The 21393-nt window shown below is 42.0% G+C and overlaps 1 protein-coding gene across 1 annotated transcript; it reads left to right on the top strand.

Annotated features, from left to right (window-relative positions):
• Nucleotides 1-10: 10 nt before the first annotated feature.
• On the top strand, nucleotides 11-19881 carry AP3M1 (adaptor related protein complex 3 subunit mu 1). Its single transcript, XM_054163189.1, has 9 exons — nucleotides 11-267; nucleotides 9440-9715; nucleotides 10401-10572; nucleotides 12951-13088; nucleotides 14467-14552; nucleotides 14883-15016; nucleotides 15676-15883; nucleotides 17449-17593; nucleotides 18829-19881. Exons 2-9 carry the CDS (start codon nucleotides 9443-9445, stop codon nucleotides 18927-18929), a joined length of 1257 nt encoding a protein of 418 aa, XP_054019164.1. The 5' UTR covers nucleotides 11-267; nucleotides 9440-9442; the 3' UTR covers nucleotides 18930-19881.
• Nucleotides 19882-21393: the final 1512 nt, after the last annotated feature.

The following is a 21393-nucleotide window of genomic DNA, read 5'->3' as shown; positions in this document are numbered from 1 at the left end:
CTGCCGTGCCGCCCGCTCGGATGTTTTTAACTCTTGGAGACAGTCTCTGTCCCTTGTCCGAGGCCAAAGGACGTCGGCGGGCGGTTGGCAGCTGGCCTGGCAGCGGGGCTGGGGAAAGGGGGGAGGGAGCGAGCCCGTTATTCGCCGCTCGGCGCAGGCAGCGTCCCAGCCGCCCGCGCCTCCGCCGAGGGGCGGCCCCGCGCGCCGCCGGGCCTCGCCGCCATCTTGGCCGCTGCCCCGGGAGCGGGCCGCACCGGGTCGGGGGAGGTACGTGGGGCGTAGGGGAGCTCGGACCTCACCGAGGGGCGAGGGGGTGTTGGTTTGCGTGTTCGGGGGAAGCGGCGGTGGCCGCCGTAGGGCGAGCCTCGGCGGTTGCTGTGGAAGCCCGGCCCGGTATGCAGCTGCTAGCCGCTCTGGGGTGGCTGGAGTCGGCCGGGGGCGGCATCCTTGCTATAGTGGGAGCGGGAGAATGCCCCGTTAGTCGGAGGCTGCCCGGTTTACCAATGTCTATTTCGGGTTTTCGGTATCCATTTAAATACAACATTAGTCCCATATTTAATTACAACTCCTGCTTTTCCGGGCTCCGGTGCGGGTGTCTGTCACAGTTGTAGATGAGCGGGGGCCTCGACCTGAGGTGGAGCGAGGACGAGTCTGTCCTGCCTTCTAACCGGAGTCTCATCAGCATCCCCCAGTCCGCGGGGTATCCACATAGATTACTCTCGAAAATTATACGCAGTGATGAGAAGGAGAGATTGTGCACAGGGAGGTCATGTAGTTGAGTTTTTAGGGAAGATAGCACGGGGCCTGCAGGAGGGATGATGCAGGAACTGCTGTTCAAGGCTATATACAAAACCCTCAGCAAAGATGCACCGCGGAGGAGTAGGGGGCTGTAAGAAGAATAGCACCCAGATCATTTGAGTCTTTCTTCAGCACCGCTGTTGCATGATGGTTGTGATCACGCTGTATTTGCTTAATTAGCAAGGGTCTCTGAATGCAGATTTGCATAGTATTGCGCAGGAAATTAGTCTGTTGTCATGCATCACTGCATTGCACATTACTTCTACCCTGTACAGCGGCTTAACGGGCTTGAGTGGAGGTTATCACTTCTTTTATTTCAGTGCTAATCATCCTTGAGCTAGCAATGCACTTAGCATCGTTTCAGTGTTATGAGCGATTTGTACCTGTTAGGTAGTGATCAAACTGGAAGAATAGTTTCACTGTTAATGTAGGTGTTGTATCAACAGTCAGGCAAAAGATCGTAGTCAAATAATAAAAATTCACGTGCATAGGAGGCAGACTGTGGTATGTGACAGGAAAAGCTATTTTGCAAGAAAAGGACAGGCAAATTAAATTACTCATGCAAGAGGTAAAATGGTGGAATCAGTGTTTTACAAAACAAAAAAACCACAACACTTCCCAGCAGATTTGAATTGTACACAACTTCTCATGTATTTTAAAGAAAACCAGAATAGTGTTTCAATGTAAATGTCTGAGATTTAATCTGTGGTGTGGTGGGTGTTAACTCAGAAACACAATCAAACCTGGTTTTGCAAAAAATAAAAATGGGGCCAGCAGATCCTTGTCTGTCTATGTGTACATACCTGAACATTCCTTGAAGATGGCAAATTAAACCTTAAGACCACTCCACACGCTGTAGTGCTTAATTTTTCTGTCCTTCCCCAGAAATGAAATTTCCTGTTGTGCAACAGCCAAGTCCCAATTACTCTGTCAAACACTGCTTCTCTTACAAGTGGTTCTGCATAAGAACTGTCATGGGGAGTCATGAAAGAAGTTGAAATCCTTGAGGTAGAGAGGTCTAAACAGCAGGTGGCAAGTGGCAGCTGTACTTTGTGGCTGTAGTAATGGGAAGAAACCAAATGAAACCTTTTTAAAATGTTATGTCCCTTTCTCTGATTTCCTTTTTATTCCCCCCCCCCCCCCCCAACCTCACAACTTCCTATATAGCTTTCAAAGCTTAGTTATTATAGAAAGGAAATCTTTTCCACACTTCTGCAATATAATGCATTGGAGGCTTCTTTGTAACAGCAACTTCTTAGATTATTTAAGACTTGCTATTCAGAATCCTGATTTTATTCGTAGATGGAAGAATAGGAGCGTTGTCCTGCGCTCGTGGAAGACAAGGGAGGAAAAAGTGATTATGCACCTTCTTTCTGCTGTTGTATTCCAACTAGTGGCAGAGTGCACACACATAAGTAAGAGCAGTCATTTACAGCAGGGTTCCAAAGATACTTTCTGGCTTTGATCTAAGTGTTTCAGTAGTGCATGGCTCTTTGCCACTGTGCTTGTCCTTTCTGGAACCTCAAGTGCCTCTTGAAATAGAGTCTGAAAAACAGCAGTATAAAGCTGGTAGGACTGTCACTCTAGCCCATCAGACTTACTAGAGCAGTGATTTGAGCGCAGTGGAAAACACCTTCTCAAAGAACTACTGAGATGAGGCTTTTATAGCCTGTGATTGAATCCTGTTGTACTGAGTTCTCCATGGCTTAGCTGGAATATGAGCCTAATTACCAGTCTGTTCCTGAAGACCACATGACACTAAGTGAGTGACAAGATACCACCTTACCTGTGTCCATTTGGTCTTCTCTATTCGGTGCTGCTTCAGAGAGTGAATTTCTTGAGTGGTCTCTCAGTAGTCCTAAAGTGTCCAATCTGGATGTAAGCTGTGTTAGAAATGTTCCTAATTAATGTAAAAATTTAGTTTTAGCAGTGAGTTTTCAACTGGTTTAATGTGGGGTTTTTTTCTAAGAATCTCTTGCTTTTGCAGCAAAGCTTTCTTCTATTTCAGGTCCCATAGGGAACTACAGTTATTTAGGATCTAATACTACCCTGTGATTCAAGATCTAATATTGTTTTGTGGACAAGAGATGGAACTATCTTGCCAGCAATTAGAAGATTTATACTGGAACTAAACCGAGCAGAGGGACCATGCAAATATATTACTGGAAAGCTCATCAGTCAGTAGATGAAATGCTGCACAAATTTCTGTGCAGGCTCAGATTGCTGTTCGTAAAAGCATGAGAGAAGTTGGAAATTTTGTTATGGATACCAAACATTGACTTAAGATGACTTCCAATTATTGTCAAAGGACTGTGTCCATTTGAAAACAATTCCAGAAAGTTACTGACAGTGCTTTAAATGAGAGTGAAGATGAATAAATGCATACTGAGCATCTGGGAAGCAAAGTGTTTAAAAAGAATGATCTTGCTGATAAAATATGCATTGTAGTAGTTGTACAGACAACTAACAGAGGGACACCAGGCAGTTCTTAAGAAGGGTCGTAAAAAATGGATTTACTTCAATGGGCAGATGGCTAAACCATGGGTATCTTCTAAGTAAAATGATTAATGACACATGAGCAGTAGCTGTAAGATACACTAACAATGATGGGAACCTTACAAGAGCTGTGGTATTGTAGAACATTCTCATTTTAGTAAGATCTGGGGCTTCCAGGTACATCAGTTTTAATCACAGCCTCTAACACTGTGTTGGGTTTGCCCAGCCAGTTACACATGTGTAAGGAGCTGCCGTATTGGCTGTCTTGAAGAAGGACTTGTCTTCATTAGGCTTGCTGTTTTAAGAGCTGGTGAGTGGTGCTGGGTAGTTGGGGAGCAAAGGTTGTCTAGTTTTAACACATCTGTGGTGCATTTTTGACAGATCTTGCATTTATAGGAAAAAGCTAAACTCCCAACCTGCTGGTTGTTACAAAAATTATAGCTTTAAAACGGAAATTGCCTAACATAGCTTATTTCTCCAGATTACTTTAGGCATTTAATTACTTTCTATTCACTTGTCACTAGAAGTTCCTTTCCATAACTACATAACACAGTCTCAGACAGTCCATTCCCACTAATTCTTCCACCCTTCAGAGTAGTTGTATCAAATGTAGGAAACATGGAAGCTGTGGAATACTCTCCTAGTGTTGGTCCCATTTTTACCCAGTTTCAGTAATTATTACTAGCTCTAAAGTGCATTGCAGAGGTCAAATGTAGGGGACATGGAAGCTGTGGAGTACTTTCCCAGTGGTGGTCCCATTTTGACCCAGTTTCAGTAATTATTACTAGCTCTAAAGCACATTTTAGAGGTCAGTGATAAATTCCTCACTTCCTGGTTTTCACAGCTTTGACTGTAATTCAGCTCAGTGTTGTGGAAAGCAGCTGGTAATAGTATTTCTGCATTAATTTAGAGTACTTCATTGTAGCTAAGGACAAGCATTATGTGCAATCAGTCTTTTCCCCATGCTCACAGCATCTCCCTCTTGCCAGTGAGCTCCAGTTTTCTTTTGTGAGCCCGCGTGACTTCAGTCCAGATGTTTCTGTGCCAAGAGACTGAAAAAATAGTAACATTGCAAAATCCAGATTTAATTTTAAAAAAAGAAAAGAAAAAAGATACAGACCTGGAAACAGCAAGGTACCTCAGTTAAAGTATTTAGTTCTATGAGGACTTAAAATTCTGGTAGGATGGAGATAACTCAGAAGAATCATGGAGTTTCCTGTGTTGGAGCAAAGGGTGGAAAAGAAGAAGCAGCTGTAAAACCTCTGCTGGGCTGCTTGTTACTGCAGTGCCTGTAAGATGCCACATCCAGCTGGCAGCCAGTCACTAGTGGTGTCCTCTGGGGATCAGTGTGGGGCCCCATCCTGTTCAATATCTTTATTAATGATCATCAGTAAATTTGCAGATGACACCAAGTTTGGGGCAGGTATGGATCTGTTAGAGGGTAGGAGGGCTCTGCAGAGGGACCTTGACAGGCTGCACGGATTGGCAGAGTCCAACGGCATGAGGGGTTTGGAGCACAAGCCCCATGAAGAGAGGCTGAGGGAGCTGAGGTTCCTTAGCCTGGAGAAGAGGAGGCTCAGAGGAGACCTTATTGCTGTCTACAACTACTTGAAGGGAAGTTGTAGCCAGATGGGGGTTCGTCTCTTCTCCCAGGCAGCCACCAACAGAACAAGAGGACACAGTCTCAAGCTGTGCCAGGGGAGGTTTAGGCTGTGTGTTAGGAAGCAATTCACAGAAAGAGTGATTGGCCATTAGAATGGGCTGCCCAGGGAGGTGGTGGAGTCACCATCACTGCAGGTGTTTAAGAGACTGGATGAGGCACTTAGTTCTATGGTTTAGTTGATTAGATAGTGTTCGGTGATAGGTTGGACTTGGTGATCTTGAAGGTCTTTTCCAACCTGGTTAATTCTGTATTCTTTATTCATCATCATCAGTGCCTTCTAGTCAGGTGTATGGAAGGCTGTCAGTTTACTAAAAATGAGCTTGGATGGCTTTTTCTGGAGTAAAGATGCAAACAATTAGGTATGTCTTCAGTGTGCTTCTTAGGTAGGCCTGAAAGCATAGAAACCGGGGGGATGTCCTTTTGAGAGAAGCACACCGTCAACAATTTTACATAGAGTACTTTGCTACTGCCATATCAAGGTGGTATATGTGCGCATTGCCTCATGGGTATTCTCATAATTCTTAACCTTTGGTGGTACACTTTTGCTACTGTTTGTGAACTCTAATTGAAGACCTTTGCCCTCAAAGTGCTACAGCTCTTAACGTGCTTTGCTATTTGGCCACACGTATTAACTTGACCTATTGGTGTGAGGAATCTTACTGTTACTAGATTGATTTCTTATGTTCAGAATTTTTAAATCTTTTTAGTCTTTGCAAATCTAATATTCTGCTGAGACAGAAGAAGGTAGGGTACTGGGAAGTTAATTCAGGTGTCTGAAATGAAGTTTGCCACTGAAAAATTGACTAGCAGGAAGGTCTTCGGTATTAAAAGCATTGTCAGTAATTTTTCTTAAGTAATAGCTTACATAAGATGTTTTTGTAGTATTACCAGTTGTAAGATACCCAACATGAAATCCATCTTTAATTGGCTGGCGCCAATTGTTTGATGATGTGTGGGCTACATCAAATTACTTAGTCCTGTGTAAAACAGACTGATGTCCTCACTGTTGTATGAGCTTCTTCATTATAGTCAGTGCTGTGAGGCGTACCAGCTGAGCTGCTTGTTGACTTACAGGGCAGGGCTTGTACCCAGGCATCTGCCTGCTGTATGCTTAAGCTGCAAGGAGAGAGCTTTGATTTTCCAGAACAGCACATTAGTGTACTGCTAAAACTTGTAAAGGAGGTAAGGAGTGTATGAGGGGTTTTGAAGGGAACTCTTCATGCTAGCAGCAGAATAATTATTTGTCATGGGAAATCTTGGAATCTCTGCCTTCCTACCCAGAAGACAAGATAGGCAGGTAGGTGGGATTTTACTGCTCAGGTTCCACAGGTACAGTGTAAACCTATAATCAGCCACACACAGTCCCCTGTATGAGTTTGCTATTCCCATTCACTATGGGACCACACAAACACTTGTATGAACACAGCCAGTAGCTGAGCAGCCTGGGGCAGTTGAGTACATGGGGCAGTGGTCCAACTCTCCTTTCTGGCTACCCATGTCCTCTCTCGATTGCTTATCAAGTCATGGTCTAATATCCTAATTGCAGCTTGTGGCAAAAGAAGAGGCTCTGCTAACACAGCCACTTCACACACCTGGAGCTTGCTGTGGGTGGAGTAGAACGAAGTGCTGTATTTAGGTAGTGTTTATCTCGACCTGCTGCATGGCTGTGTTGAACATACATTGTGACAGGTGCAGTAATTTCTGATCAATAGAATCTATGAGCATTAACTACAGGAGACCTGCCAGGGCTTAAAAACATTGTCACGCATTGCTGATATGCTTTGTCAGGGTATCATTCAAAGCTGCCTGCAGTCCTGAATAGTTTCTCCATAGTAGGCTGTAGATCAAGTCTTCTCAAAATGATCAAGTCTTCCTGGTGCTTCTTCTGCTGAAACTCCCCTATGCCCCTTTGTGTGCATTTAGTAGGAATTAGTCTTATATTTGTTAACAAACATGCTATTGTATCCATATTAAAATGTACAGAGAACTCTTTTAAGCTTTATAGCTGATCACCTTCATATGTTTGGGCTTCCTTGGTGTGGAACAATACTGACATTCAGTGGTTGATTATACTTGTCACCATTGTGTGACTATCCAGGAGATTTGGGAGGGTTTTAATGTTCAGCACTGGCTAAATTCAGAACATGTTTAGTTGAACTGGATTAAAGCAATTGTGTCCAGGCTCCTTTATAAATGCTGTGCTCACAGTATTAAAGTGGTATATTGTTTTTGTTGGGTTTGGTTTTGTTTTTTTAACAGACTAAGTTAGAGATTAATTTGGTCCAGGAGAGATACGTAGAAACACGCAATAACACTTTCTTTTAGCTTTGCTTCTTTTCCTGCTCTTAAGCAAATTGGCAGTGAGAGTTTCCAAAAGAACTTCCTCCTATATATCATATCAACTTAGTTGAATTTTTCTAGTCATGCTTTGACTTTAGGTCTTCTTGTGTCTACCACCAGTCAGTGTGCTCTTAGCAGGAGTTGTCTTAAGACCTGGCAAGACCCCAGTGAAGATGAGGACATTGCTGTCATGCATTTGAAGGAGCAGCTGGAGTTTAGAATTTGAAAAGCTGGATCTTGGCTCCCTTACAACATCTGCTGACTTAGGTGGAGGGAAATAGAATGCTAACTACCTTCTTTAGTAGTCCTTTTCACCTCTAGTGAGCTTTGAAAGACATTCGTCTGTAGGGCCATTTTTCAGTGTTACAAGTGTGTTGGCAAGTCAGTCTAGTACTCTGCGCAGTTTAGATTCAGACATGGCAACAAGAGCTTGATCTGGATGGAGCCAAGCGCTTATTCCAGTATTTTGGAGTGAGGCTTAATCATACAGTGTTTGGACTGCTTTAAATCTCTCTGGAGTGGTCCATTTACATCTAGATGCCTCTGTGCCATCTTCGTTTGTGTCAGACTTTAACAGTAGCAAAGGAGCAAATTTTATCTGCATTTCGTGACATGATCCCAGCTAAACATCCTAAGAGTAGTGAAAACTATGATGGATTTTCAGTAGGTGTGTTTGGCTTCTCTTGGACGTGGAGAGTTGATGGTGGGCTTAATGTTTCAGGTTGTAGATGCCCAGTAACTGCTAGTTATCCTTCCAGACATGTTTTAATTCCTCCAAAGACTAAATAAACTTCAGGACATCTCCAATGTTACCATCTGCCTATTTCCACCAACTCCTCTGCATTAGCTATAGCACACTCCAGCAATGTAATAAGTTATTTCAGGAATCCGATCTGACCAGAAACTCCTTTATCTGGGTCAATTTATTGCAGGACCAGTTTGCTAATATAGGTAATTGCAGAACCATAAATGTACTCAACTCAGCACCTGGAAGGCAGAAAGGATGAATAGCCCTTCAACTACAGAACGAATTTATGGAGGATGTAAGTACCAGGGTAGCTTCACCTTGAAGAGCCAGTGCTTAGATTACAATCTGTTTTGTTTTCTAGGCCTGAATTTAAACCTCAACCTTGTTTTTGTCAGAGAATAATTATGCTGTAGGTTAGCCACAGCATTATATTTGTCTCACATAAAGGCTAAAGAGATCATTGAAGTCTGATAGCATTTGTCTCTTCTGTAGATGTGGAGAAAACAGTTTATTCACTTTGTTTGAATCGAGAGCTTATTCCACTTACTATGTCATTGCAAGTTGAGAATTAGTCTGGGAATTAGGGTTTTTTAAAGGCAGATAAGCTTGTTGTTCCCTGTATAAAATGAACAATCAGTGGCTGAGGTATGTTATTTGTAAATCTTTAGAGATGTAAGAAAAAAGTTACCTTCTTTATCTGCAGTTCATACTCCTGCTTTTCATTGGTAAGCTAGTTTGTAAGTGTAAAACATTTTATGTAAACATACTTAATGTGTCAAGCACATTAGAGGCAATTTTATTCATTAAATCAGATTTAAACTCCTAGTTTTGTGTAGTTTTAATGAATTCCGACCCTTTATCCAAGTACAGCTTGGCATGGATCATAAGAAAAAATAATAATCAGCCAGCAAAGCACAGAAAAATCCACTTTTGTAGTTCAGTAGCTGAAGGTGGCAAGGTAAAGAGCTGTATTGTTAAGATAGCACAATTCTTAGTTTTGTGTTAAATCTTACACAAACTGCTTAGGAAACTATATATAGAAGTTACCCTTGCATGTTGCCAAACGCTTTTAAGTGAGTGCCAACTCAGGAGAGTCAATCTTGCCTTAAGAAACTATTTACAAATACCAAGTCGGGGTGAACGTGGAAATGAAGGGTGCTGGCTTCTTGCTTACATTGTGATATACGTTGGCGACTTAATCCAGGTTGAAATATTTTGTGGTGGAACACTCCTCTAAATAAAGAAAATGTAATTTAGAGCAAAGCAGTAACACAGAATTTTTTTCTTAAGTTCACAGCGAATGTTGATAAAGAACACCATTCTAAGAAAGGCAGTCTGGAAGAAGAAATAATGTGAATCCTCACATGCTTTTGTTTATTTTAACTTTCCAACAGAAAATGATCCACAGCCTGTTTCTTATAAACTGTTCTGGTGATATATTCTTGGAGAAGCACTGGAAGAGCATTGTGAGCCAGTCTGTGTGTGATTATTTCTTTGAAGCTCAGGAGAAAGCAATCGATGTTGAGAATGTGCCTCCTGTCATCTCAACACCACATCACTACCTCATCAGCATCTATCGGGATAAAATCTTCTTTGTGTCTGTCATACAGACAGAAGTGCCACCGCTCTTTGTCATTGAATTTCTGCACCGCGTGGCTGACACTTTCCAGGTCTGTCACCGTTAAATAATTTAAAAATGGAAATCATTTCAAGGGAATTCTTGTATAAACTTCTATTAAAGAAAGGTAGTAAACCCTCCTGTCAGTGCCTTTTCCCCTTTGCAATATTTAAGTCAAGCACTGGAAACGAAGGTACGTTTTGGTTATTGATTTCATTTGCAGTTACCAGCATACATGCACTAAACTCCAAATCCCACGTTTTAAATGCTATCTTTCTTTTCTTTCCTCTAAGCTTTTGTGCTGTTACATAGATAGAAAGGAGCATGCAGTCATGAAGCAGTCTATGGAGGAAAAAGCTGCAAAGCATTGGTCAGTGTTCAGCATATTTCACAGATACCATAAATAAAGGAACCTCTGTGAAGACTGAGCACTGCCAGAAGATAGCCTCTTTATTACGGGAGTTCTTTAACTGAAGATGTGTTACCATTCACAATGCAACATCTATACTATCTATACTGTTCACACTCTCTTAATCAGTTTATAAATGTAACCTTAATCGTTTGATGCCATCAGAGTACAGAGGCAGCTAGTTATCATAGGGACCAGAATTCCTGGACATGTTGAAGGGTTTCTGTAGGCAAAAATTTTTTTAAAAAATATATAAAGAAACCCCACTTTTGCAAAGCATTTCAGCAGGGATAAACCCCCTCTCCTCTGTAATCTCTGATTTGTTTAGGATTACTTCGGCGAATGCTCAGAGACTGCAATTAAGGACAATGTAGTTATTGTGTATGAACTTCTAGAAGAAATGTTAGACAATGGTTTTCCACTGGCAACAGAATCTAACATACTGAAGGAACTGATTAAGCCTCCTACAATTTTGCGCTCCGTTGTCAACTCCATCACAGGTATGAAATGATTTTCAGCAGTGACTGGCTGCTTAAAAACAAAGCCATGCCATGCTTTGTAACTAAAAAGTGATAGCATATTGGTGTAAATCTGCAAATCAGGGTGACTGCCCTGACAGGTCTTGCGATTAAGAGATGAATAAAAGCAACATCCTCCTTATCTGCAGTTTATGCCTGGCCCCTTTGATCTTCCTCGTGACACTGTCTGGTCCAGTCACAGCTGCTGAAGTCTCTCAGGAATAGCAGTTCCCAGCACATACTGGAGACAGGTGTTCTGGGATTGGTACAGAGCTAGCCCCAAGTCCTGAATAACTGAAGGGCATTGGAGAAGGCTGCATGTTTTATAAGAAATCATGCTAGAAATGTATATAACAGGTATTTAAAATATTTGCTGTCTGGGAACAGATAGCACGAAGGGAAGCAAAAAGGCTGACCTCAGCCCCCTCACCACCCCCGCTGCCATCATTGTCCATCATGTTTGGGGCTGGTATCAGGCTGTTGTATAAGTGTTGTGTCTTGCACTGAGGGAGCCAAATGTCAGTCAGCTGAGCTAGTGGAATCTGCTTGTCTGGCAAGCGAGTAGAAGAGACATACACCATTAAGTGTCACATGGTGTCAGAGCTATGGGAGATGTTTGCCTGTACATTGTGTTAGAGAAGGGTAGTAGGTGAGCTGCAGGGCCACACAGTGGTAGTGCTGGAAGGAGCTCAGCTTTGAGGTAGCACACGTGGTTTAGCCTTTGCATATAAATCACACCGGTTTTAGTTTCTGGGTTTCTGTTGGGTTTTTCTCAATGTGATTTTGGATGTCAGTAGAATCCATCTACAGAAAAATACAAAACCAGCTGTGACATTAGCGGACTGCGTGCTCCACTGTATGGGGAATTAAGACTCCTGAAGCCAAGGGTTACAACATCAAATCCTCTTGTTTTAGCTAAGGCCTTATTAGAATTCCCTAGGTGCCTAAAGCACCTGCCCAGGGCAGCCTGTATCTTGTCACTGTCAACAGCCCAGTCCTGAGCAGATGGTAATTAGTAGTGTGAGAGCCCTTCTGCCTACCTGGTATACCAGCTCAGGCTGAATAGTGCTGCTGCACTCTGCAAGGCTGCTGAGTGGCACAAGACATGGAAATGACAACTGCTGTCCATCAGAGATGCAGTGAAAGTGAGAAAATGGTTGCAACTTCTCCCCGGTGTGTTACAGTACCAGGATAGGCTTCAGTGATGATTTTTTCTGTGTGAGTTACTTTACTAGCTCAAAAGAAGGAAAACTTCCATTTTCTGCTAGGCGAGGGCCTACCCAGCAGATTGGATAGAAACAACAACTGCTGGTGCCTCTCAGTGAAGCTGTTTCATGTGGCAGGACACACTATCACATTCATCATGCAAAAGATCCCAGGTGTGAACTGTAGCCCTGTCCTGAGACTAGCAGAGGGAGTTGTTTTCACTCTACTGTTGTTCCAAGGTGGTGCATCACCTTGCATCACCCACGTCCCAGAAGTGATAAGATGATTTTTTTTACCTAAAGGATTCACCGGTTTACTTTATAACTGGGTAGCTCAGGAAGCCCTTCTCTCACATGGAGTGGTGTTAAGAACCAGAAGCTGAGTGTGATAGCAAGGCAAGCAAGGGCAGTGGTATCACTGTTGAGGCCCCCAGAAACTGAGCCAACAGGTCAGTGTCAGGTTTGGGGTCAGATGACAGTCATCTACATCTCAGTGATTGCCAGGGACGTCCATCATGATGACAGAGGTCGAGCCAGAAAGTCAAGTCTATGGGCTAGAGTCTGGATAGTTTGGCATATGGTCAGGTGTAGACATTGCTGTCGTGTTGCCGCAAGCAGCCACGTTCAGATGGGTACCAAGGGGGAGTGCTTCAGCCTGACAACTGCTTCCAAGCAAAGGAGGTAGGAGCCCTCTCTAAGCCTTCTCCCAGGCCTTTCTTCATAACTGCTGTCAGTAAATCAGTCCTGAAGGCAAACAGCTAAAACGCAGGAGAAGTGTTGGTGTGCTTCAGGCCTTCACAAGGAGCTGTAACATTTTTAATTGTTGAATCCTTTGCAGGACCCAGCCCCACATCTCAGTCATCTTGATTAGCTGTTAGTTTAGTAATTTTTTTAAAGGATGGTCTTAGAACCTCCTCCCACTCAAACCCCCTGCTGACCTGATCCTTGTGTTTTGCTGTGCAAAATGGAGTCCCAAAACCACTGAGTCCATACACATGCTTAAAGTTCATTCATGACACTTAATGACTGAAATTTTAGTGGTCCAGGTTCCAGTCTGCAGTTTTGGGGGTCAAATCTTGCTTTGATTCTTAATTTTGGCAGTTGAAACATTTACCTTGCAATTAGTTACTGATTGATTTCCTGTTCATTTTTAAGGCAGTAGTAATGTAGGTGACACACTTCCCACCGGACAGTTGTCCAACATCCCTTGGCGCAGAGCAGGAGTGAAATACACAAACAATGAAGCCTATTTTGATGTCATCGAAGAAATTGATGCGATTATAGACAAATCAGGTAAATGCCTTGCAAACTCATTCTTCATTTGTTGAATGTGTTTACATTTAGCTGCTGATGTTCAGAGAGAATGCAGCCCATCTGCACACTTTATATACATGAATTTGTATCTTGAATAGCAATACAATTTAAAATAGTGTGCCCAAATACGCTTCTTCAGTTTGTCTTAAAATAGCAGTATGCTCTAAGCTGTTTCAAGAACATCCACAAGATACTTAGATGTTCCCTGTATATTGATTATCTCTTCAGAGATGCAAATGGAAAAAGTATTGGAAGTTTTAAATGTGATGAGAAAATTGCCTTCCACTGTTCCCATCAGCAATTTACTGTAGTCCTTGTAGGCCTTCAAATGGACAAGCTTTCATTAGCTTTCTTCTGACAGCAGGACAAAACTTGATGCAGAACAGCTGGACAGTATTGTTTTCCCTATATATAAACTGGAGCTAGATATAATGAAGCATAATAATACTCTTTTATGTGAACAAAACATGATCTCTTCAAACCCAAAAATCGTGAATCTGATATTTAAAGAGGAACTGATAACTTGCGTAAATGTTACATAAGAAGCAGAAAAAAGTGATCCAAAACTGCTGTGCTGTGGACAGGCTGTCATCTGTTAGCTTTCATCTAAAACAAGATCTCTTCTTGTCAGGCAAAGTGTTGACCCACAGTTTCCCCTTCTTCACTAGATCAGCAATAGTTTTTACATGTCTGTTAAAATGAACTTTGCTTGTAGGGCTTATTAGTCCATTGGCCTGCTTGTTCCTTTTTTTTTCCATTTAAGGAAATGTGCCTTTCCTGGATAAGATGACTTGTTTTCTTGCTTTGGGATTTTTTTGAGGTGTTTCGGGGTTGGGTTTGTTTGGGTGCTTTTTTTTTTACTATAAATCTACTTAATATCGAGATGAGTATGTAATCACACTGTTAAACAAGCCACGCTTGGGAAAGCCAAGGTTATCTGCAACATTACGGCACAAACTTACTGTGTTTTAATGTGTGTCAGCTTCTCTACACCACTTGTTAGTTTTCTGGAGACAGGCTACAGATATTAAATAAAGGAAAATTCAGAGCTTGCATAGTCAGAACTTCTTATTTGCTCACTGCTGGCAACCGATTCAAGCACATCCAGTACTAGTCCTGTGTAACAGCTGGCACAAGTATCAGTAGCTGATCTGGGACAAGCTGTTTGCTCTGGCTCATGTGTTTTAACAAGCTGCCCAGGCCACAGGTAACTGAAATGACCTTTCCTGTCTGTGCTTGGCATGTTCTTGTGTGTTGTGCAAATGTCATCTCTGTCCTCTAGCTGCACTTCGCACTATTTGTTAGGCCCTTTATAATAACGTTAAGTCAAGTGTCTTCTTTTTTTTCCCCCCACCAGGTTCCACAGTCTTTGCAGAAATCCAAGGTGTTATTGATTCATGTATTAAGCTCTCTGGAATGCCAGATCTTTCTCTTTCTTTCATGGTAAATTTAATTTTTTTTTTTTTTTTTTAACTTTAAGTGCTGAGGATTTATTTTTCTTAATAATCAGATTTAAAACAATTTTAAGCGTGCAGTCTGTGTTCCACATACATATTGTACAAGTTGCTGCATCGGTCAGTAGTTGGAATGGCTTTTGCCTGTACATAAAAACACACTCACAGGAACTGCTGTACCAGGTCAGACTAGAAATCCATCTAGCTCAGTAACATATCTTAGAGTCTTAAGAAATATGCACTGTGTAGATAAGTAGCTGGTAGCTAGTTCAAACTGCTGCTACTTGATGAGACTTAACCATTTTGCCACTGCTTACAGAACCCACGGCTTCTGGATGACGTCAGCTTCCATCCATGTATTCGGTTCAAACGCTGGGAGTCTGAGAGAGTCCTTTCATTTATTCCTCCTGATGGCAATTTCAGATTGATCTCCTACCGTGTCAGTTCACAGAAGTATGTTTCCATTTGGACACACTAGTTCTTCAGATATGCCATCTACCTACTTTACATCTGAGTAACTGTAGCTATCTCCTGGTTAGCATTGTTGCTAAAACACACGTTCTCAGCTTTTGTCTTAGCTGTTGCTTTGTCTCCACTAAAACAAGAAAGCTTTTTTTTCCCCAGTGATCTGCTGATACTCAGCGATCATTTTTCAAGGGGATAAACCACACATAGCTAATATTGGGTTATTCATTCCTGGTAATCATTGTTGCTGCTAGATGCTTTGTGGCCAAGTCTGTATACATGAAAGATTCTGATCTTAATATGAAGAGGAAAGCAAAAAGTCTGAAGATACTTGCAAGCTAAGTCTGATTTGACTGGTGGCTGTTCTGAGAATTGGCTCAGTGAGATAGACAAAAAAAGAGGGAAAAAGATTAGCACAAGTGATTTGGGGGAAAAAAATCCTGTGATTCTCTGCCAGTAAAATCACTTCAACAATGATGTTAGCGAGCTGAGTATCACTTTCCAGTTTTGAAACAGACTAGATGTAACTTGAATACTTGCCAGAGAAACAAGAGCTATTCATGAGCAAGAGCTATTTTTTTTCCCCTTTATTTTTTTTTTTTAGAGAATTAGCCAGGATGCATTCAGCTGTTGTCTTCTCTTTTCAGCTTGGTTGCAATTCCTGTCTACGTGAAACACATGATCAGTTTTAAGGAAAGTAGTTCTTCAGGAAGATTCGATGTTACCATTGGACCAAAACAGAATATGGGGAAAACGGTGGAAGGAGTTGTCATGACAGTTCACATGCCAAAGGCTGTACTTAATATGAACCTCAGTGCTACACAAGGCAGCTATACATTTGACCCAGTTACTAAAGTAAGTCTTAATTTTTTGATTTACCTAAATATCTAAGACAACATTGGAACAAGTCAGACATATTTGCAGAGCACTGGAGAAGTGTCCGACGCTTAGAAAACTTTCCCTTCGGTGTATGTTTGTAAGTTTAAATACTCACTTTCTTTAAAATTCACTTTTTTAACTTCAGTACTCACCAGCTGTGATTTCTGGGTTTAGCAGTCTCCTTTCTCTTCTTTCCTGCTCTTCCACTCTCCTAAGCATTTTTCTTTAGTGCATGCAGCAGTATTTTGCTGGTGGTTTCAGACGTGGCATGACTTAGAGTCTGTGTTCTTTAAAAGATACCTACCTAGAGAAAATGCAGTAGACTTGAAAAATAGGTAGTCAGAAAAATAGGGGACAGAAGATGAAAATAAAATCTCTTCCAAAATCTGTCTGAAGACACGCAGGGAAGAAAACAAAGGGGCTGAAAAACTGTCTTGGGAGTCCTGCTTTCTTGCCTCTGAGTCAGGGATTGACACCTCAATTTCCTAAAGCTCCTGAGCTTTTTAGTACATAGTACATAGCTTTTTAGTACATAGGAAGCATTTTGCTGAAATGCAGACTGAACCAAATCATTCTGCTGGATCTTAACTCCCTGCACTGAACTTTCTGCTGCCCTTGGAATATCTCAGTCAGTAACTGATTTGAGTTGTAAGTGAAAGCTTTCAAAGCAACATTTTGTTTCTTTTGAACAGGTTCATAGATCATAAAATGGTTTAGGTTGGAAGGGATCTTCAGGATAATTCTAAACACCCTGCCATGGGCAGAGACACCTTCCACTAGACCAGTTTGCTCAAGGCCTCATCCAACCTGGCCTCGAATACCTTCAGGGAGGGGGCATCCACGACCTCCCTGGGCTACCTGTCTCAAAAGACCTGATCTTGTAAAAACAAAACCACCAACAAAACCACACTGCAGAATTCAATTATACTGTGTTTTTATCAAGAGTTATCTAACTAGATAATAACTCAAAAGTTTGTAAAAGTGGAGAGAACTGAGGCTTGTCTGCATTTATCAACAATTTTCAATAAGAAAAAAACCCTCTTGTGAGTGAGTAAAAGGCCAGCTTGGTTCCATGAATTTTCTTTCCAAGTGTGAAAATCAGTGGGAAAGAAATGGCCCTTAGAAAAGTTACTGTAGCTTAAACATCTCCTTTTACCAATGCCTTGCTACTGCCCTTCTCATTCTGTTTACATTCCTGTGACCTTTGTGCTGGTCACCTGCTTTGTGCTGTCTCCTTGCTTCATGGATCTAGCTGACCCAGTCTGACAACAGGAACAATGACTATTACTGAGGGAACAAGATCTGTTAAGTGCACAGACCAACTGAAGAGTGCTGACAGGGCAAAAGAAAGGCTGAGAAAGAAAAGACACCATAACTGCAGGAGCCTGAAATGTGCCTCCTTCCAGCCAGTGGGACAATTCTCAGGGCTATCAGGCTGCTTTCTGTACCCATGCTAGAAACGGAAAGTTAGACATGAACTTGACCTTGTAGTAGGTGGTTTCCTAGAAAGCTACTGCTACTATTCTCTCTTTCCTGACAAGGTGTTGACATGGGACGTTGGCAAAATTACCCCTCAAAAGCTACCAAACCTGAAGGGCATAGTGAACCTGCAGTCTGGAGCCCCCAAGCCAGAGGAGAATCCAAGTTTAAACATTCAGTTTAAGATACAACAGCTTGCAATTTCAGGTGAGTGGATGGTTGTTACATGGCACAGTTATTGAATGAATGAATAGCAGTAGGACATGCAGTGGGAAACTGTTGATCTTTTAATTGAAGATATTGATCTGATGTCAGCTTGGTCCAAAACAGTGAAGTCTGGTTTACCCAAATCTGGCAGTTACTGGAAAACTCCCTTGCTGGGAAGTGTGAATTCCTAATTGGTTTGCTCAAAACTCTGAGATTTTTCTTTGTTAACATGTGAATTAAGCCTGCAAATTTATCCTTCCAGTGAAGAGTGATGATTTAGCATGCTGCTTTTGCCTTGCTTTAGCCTTATACCACTAAAGTCCTTTACAGTTTTTAGAATCTCTGTTAAAGAATGTCCTTCTAATTAATCTCTCCTTCTGGAACTGGTTAGTTTTTTATCTTCAAAACAATAAGGAAGAAAAATCAGAGCAAAGTCTGTAGAGTAAGTGCAAGACTAAGTTTATAGCAAACAAGGCCTCCATCTGCAGACTTAAATCACATGAGTTGTCCATGTGTAAATTGCTTCTGCAAACAAGGTTTGCAGGGGCAAGACCCAACAGATCAAAGACTCATATTTGGAAAGAAGGAGGATGAGTGAAGGCAGTAAATGAGAATTGGTGGTGGTATATGTAGTACCTTTCTAGATAGGTATGAGGCTGTGGTCCTTTTGCTTCCTAAACTGCTGAGTAAATAAGTCAGTCCTTGTGTAAAAGCAGAACGTTCCAGTTTCCTCCTAAACTTGCAATCCACTAGTGTAAATCTAGCAAAACACAGTGCACCAAATAGCTGGATGCCAGAAATAATGAACCTGTCAGAAAATGGGAAACAACCTTAACCTTAGGTTATTGATAGCTACTGGCACTTCTGAATTTGTAGAGAGGGATTAATGATCTTTGGAATACTGTTTTAAAGTGAAAATAATGTATATCTTGCCCTTTGCTTCATCTACATCGTTGGAAATGAGAGCCGGGGAAGATGGATTTAATTTGTTCAGTAGCTCATCCCTTGGGACGAGGATGTTGTCCAGTATTAATGAAACAACATGTTGCTCTACCAGGGCAGCTAAGGTGATAAGAATGTTTCCTTCTGCTATTGAAACCCAGCTGAAATTTGTGAAAAGAAGGAAAATTAGCTTGCTACCCAATCTCTACATGCTTCAAGAAAGCAGGACTTCTGAGCAGACTGATGTGATTGCTGGCATTCTGCCTTTAACTTTGTATTTTTGTCCTTTTCAGGACTGAAAGTGAACCGCCTAGACATGTACGGAGAAAAATACAAGCCTTTTAAAGGTGTCAAATACATAACAAAAGCAGGAAAATTTCAAGTCAGGACATGAGAAGATGCTCTACACCAAGAGGAGATTCCCCTTAAAAAAAATCTTGACTGCTTAGTGACTTCTGTTGCTATCGATTAGGTGCCAATTAATTGACACTGATTAGTTTGGGATCAAAGCATTTGTGCACAGCAGCTTTTAAAATGAAAGCATAGTTTGGTTTTTTCTTCAGATGGCTTTAAAATAAGGTACTTTTTTTCTAATACACCTTCACTCTTTTTTTACTGGATTGTTGTGCTGGTTTGATATAGGTGATCCACAAAATCACACTGTCACAAACACTACACTGCCAGTCAGATACCAAAGCCCAGAGGCCAAGCACATTATGAAGGTCAGACAGGCCACTGGAAAAGTCTTGTTGTGGCACATTTTGCTGCTGCAGCTGCCTGCAAAGAAAGCTCAGCTATCCTCACAGCCCACAGCAAGCTGGCATTCCACAAAGCACCATGTAATCCCTTCAGAAATAGCAACGGTGAGAGGGGCAGGGGTCCCACAGGGGCCTGGGATATAGCAAGCACTGCTCCTGAGAAAGAGCTTCTGGTGAAGAAAAAAATGTTCCTTGTTTACAAGAAATCGCCTTTCTTAAGAAGCATTTGCCTTAATCAGCTTTCATTTGTGCCATCTGCAGATGAGCTGATAAAAAAAACCAGCCTGCATTCAGTCTGGGAGGTGATTGTTGCTTCAGTAATCCACTTTCTTCCATTCAATCCAATCATTGCCATCTCTTTTTTTTAAGAATACAGTTGCAGAGAGTAAGATATTTTTTATGTGAAGCCTTTGCTTTGAATTAGATGTTCCACTTGTTCAAAGCGGATGCCACCAAATTTGTGTCATGTGTACATGGGAGTGAAGCTTTTTAGATAGCACAATACAAGTGTCAAGTGTATTTAATAGTTGTGTGCTTTAATGTTAATGAAATAAAGGGAACTCTACTGCAAATACATCTTTTGTGAAATGTTCATGCTACTGTAAACCATTCGTGATGCTCTTAGGCAGGAAACATCTGGTATCATTTAACTGTGTGACTATTTGCTGCATCTTTAGTGAACTTGAGCACTGTGCAACCATATAAAGTTAGAAGGAGCATTTAGGAACAGAGTAGGTAAGTTCCCTTTCCTGTTTCTTTTTATTTTTCGGTGGAGGACACTTAGTGTTTAGGTTGTAACATTTCAAAAACACAACAGTGATGGTGGAAAGCTGACTCAGCTTTTCTTTATAGACCAGCATAAACTGATCTCTGTAAATCAATACAAGCTCCACAGTACCCATCAGGTACCCAGCTCACTACCCAATCATCCAGACCAGACTTCCCCAGTTTAGCTGTAAGGATGCTGTGGGAGACAGTGTCATATGCTGAGATCATGACATCAACTGCTCTACTATCATCTATCCACCTGGCTCTGTCCTCATAAAAGGCTATCAGGTTGGTTAAACATGACTTCCCCTTGATAAAACCATGCTGATTGTCTCCTTTCTTTGTATGCCTAGAGACAGTGCCAAGGAAAAACTGCTCCAGCACTTTTCCAGGGATGGAGGTAAGGCTGACCAATCTATAATTGACCTGGGTCCTTCTTATTGTCCCTTTTTGAAGACTGGAATGACATTTGCTTTCTTCCAGTCCTCAGGCACCTCTCCCGTTCTCCACAGCTTACCAAGGATGACAGAGAGTGGCCTGTCAATGACTTCCACCAGTTCCCTCAGCACCCATAAGTACATCTAACCCAGTCCTCATCAACCAAGGCAAACTTGTCCTTTATCCTGACTTCCTTTGGGGCTGCAGGAGTCTCCTGAGGACAGTAGCTGATTAGTGCAGACAGCATTCAGTAGCTTTACCATCTTCTCATTCTCTATCACCAGGGCATACACCTGGGCCTACATTGCCTCTAGCCTTAGTTTTTCCTGCAATGTATTTGAAGAAGCCCTTTCTGTTTCCCTTGACCTCTCTTGCAAGAGTTAATTCCAAGGAGGCCTTAACTTTCCTACCTGCCCCCCTGCATCCTCTGACAGCAGTTTTATATTCCTCCCAAGTTGCCAGCCCCTTCTTCCATGAGCTGTAGACTCTCTTCCACTTGAGTTTGCTCAGCAGTTCCCATTTAACCCTGTGGGACTCCTGGCTCCCCTTCTTGATTGAGGTGCCCCAATCATGAGCTTAGAAGAAATGTTCCTTGAATGCTAACCATCTATCTTGGGTCCCTTTTCCTTTATCCTGTGTTCCATGGGACCTCCCCTAGCAATTGCTTGAAAAGGCCAAAGTTGGCCCTGCTGAAGTCCAGGGTTGTGATTCTACTTGCTGTTGTATTCTTACCACACAAGACTCTGAACACCATCTCATGGGTACTGCAGCCAAGGCTGCCCTCCACCACTTCAACCAGACCCTCCTTGTCAGTGAGTATAAGATCCAGTAGTGCTCCTCTCTTAGTTGGCTCATGCACCATTTGCATCAAGAAGTTATCATCAATGTACTGAA

The sequence above is a fragment of the Dryobates pubescens genome, chromosome 8 (assembly GCF_014839835.1).
Source record: "Dryobates pubescens isolate bDryPub1 chromosome 8, bDryPub1.pri, whole genome shotgun sequence".
NCBI classification, from domain to species: Eukaryota; Metazoa; Chordata; class Aves; order Piciformes; family Picidae; genus Dryobates; species Dryobates pubescens.
Note: the sequence above shows the minus strand (reverse complement) of the source record. Positions and strands in the feature narration are given on the sequence as shown.

Bases quoted from the DNA above. Each gene is read 5' to 3' on its own strand.
- AP3M1 (XM_054163189.1), top strand. From the start codon at position 9,443: ATGATCCACAGCCTGTTTCTTATAAACTGTTCTGGTGATATATTCTTG. The intron at 10,573-12,950 runs GTATGAAATGAT...TTCATTTTTAAG, and splicing joins CGTTGTCAACTCCATCACAG to GCAGTAGTAATGTAGGTGAC. The intron at 13,089-14,466 runs GTAAATGCCTTG...TCCCCCCACCAG, and splicing joins TGCGATTATAGACAAATCAG to GTTCCACAGTCTTTGCAGAA.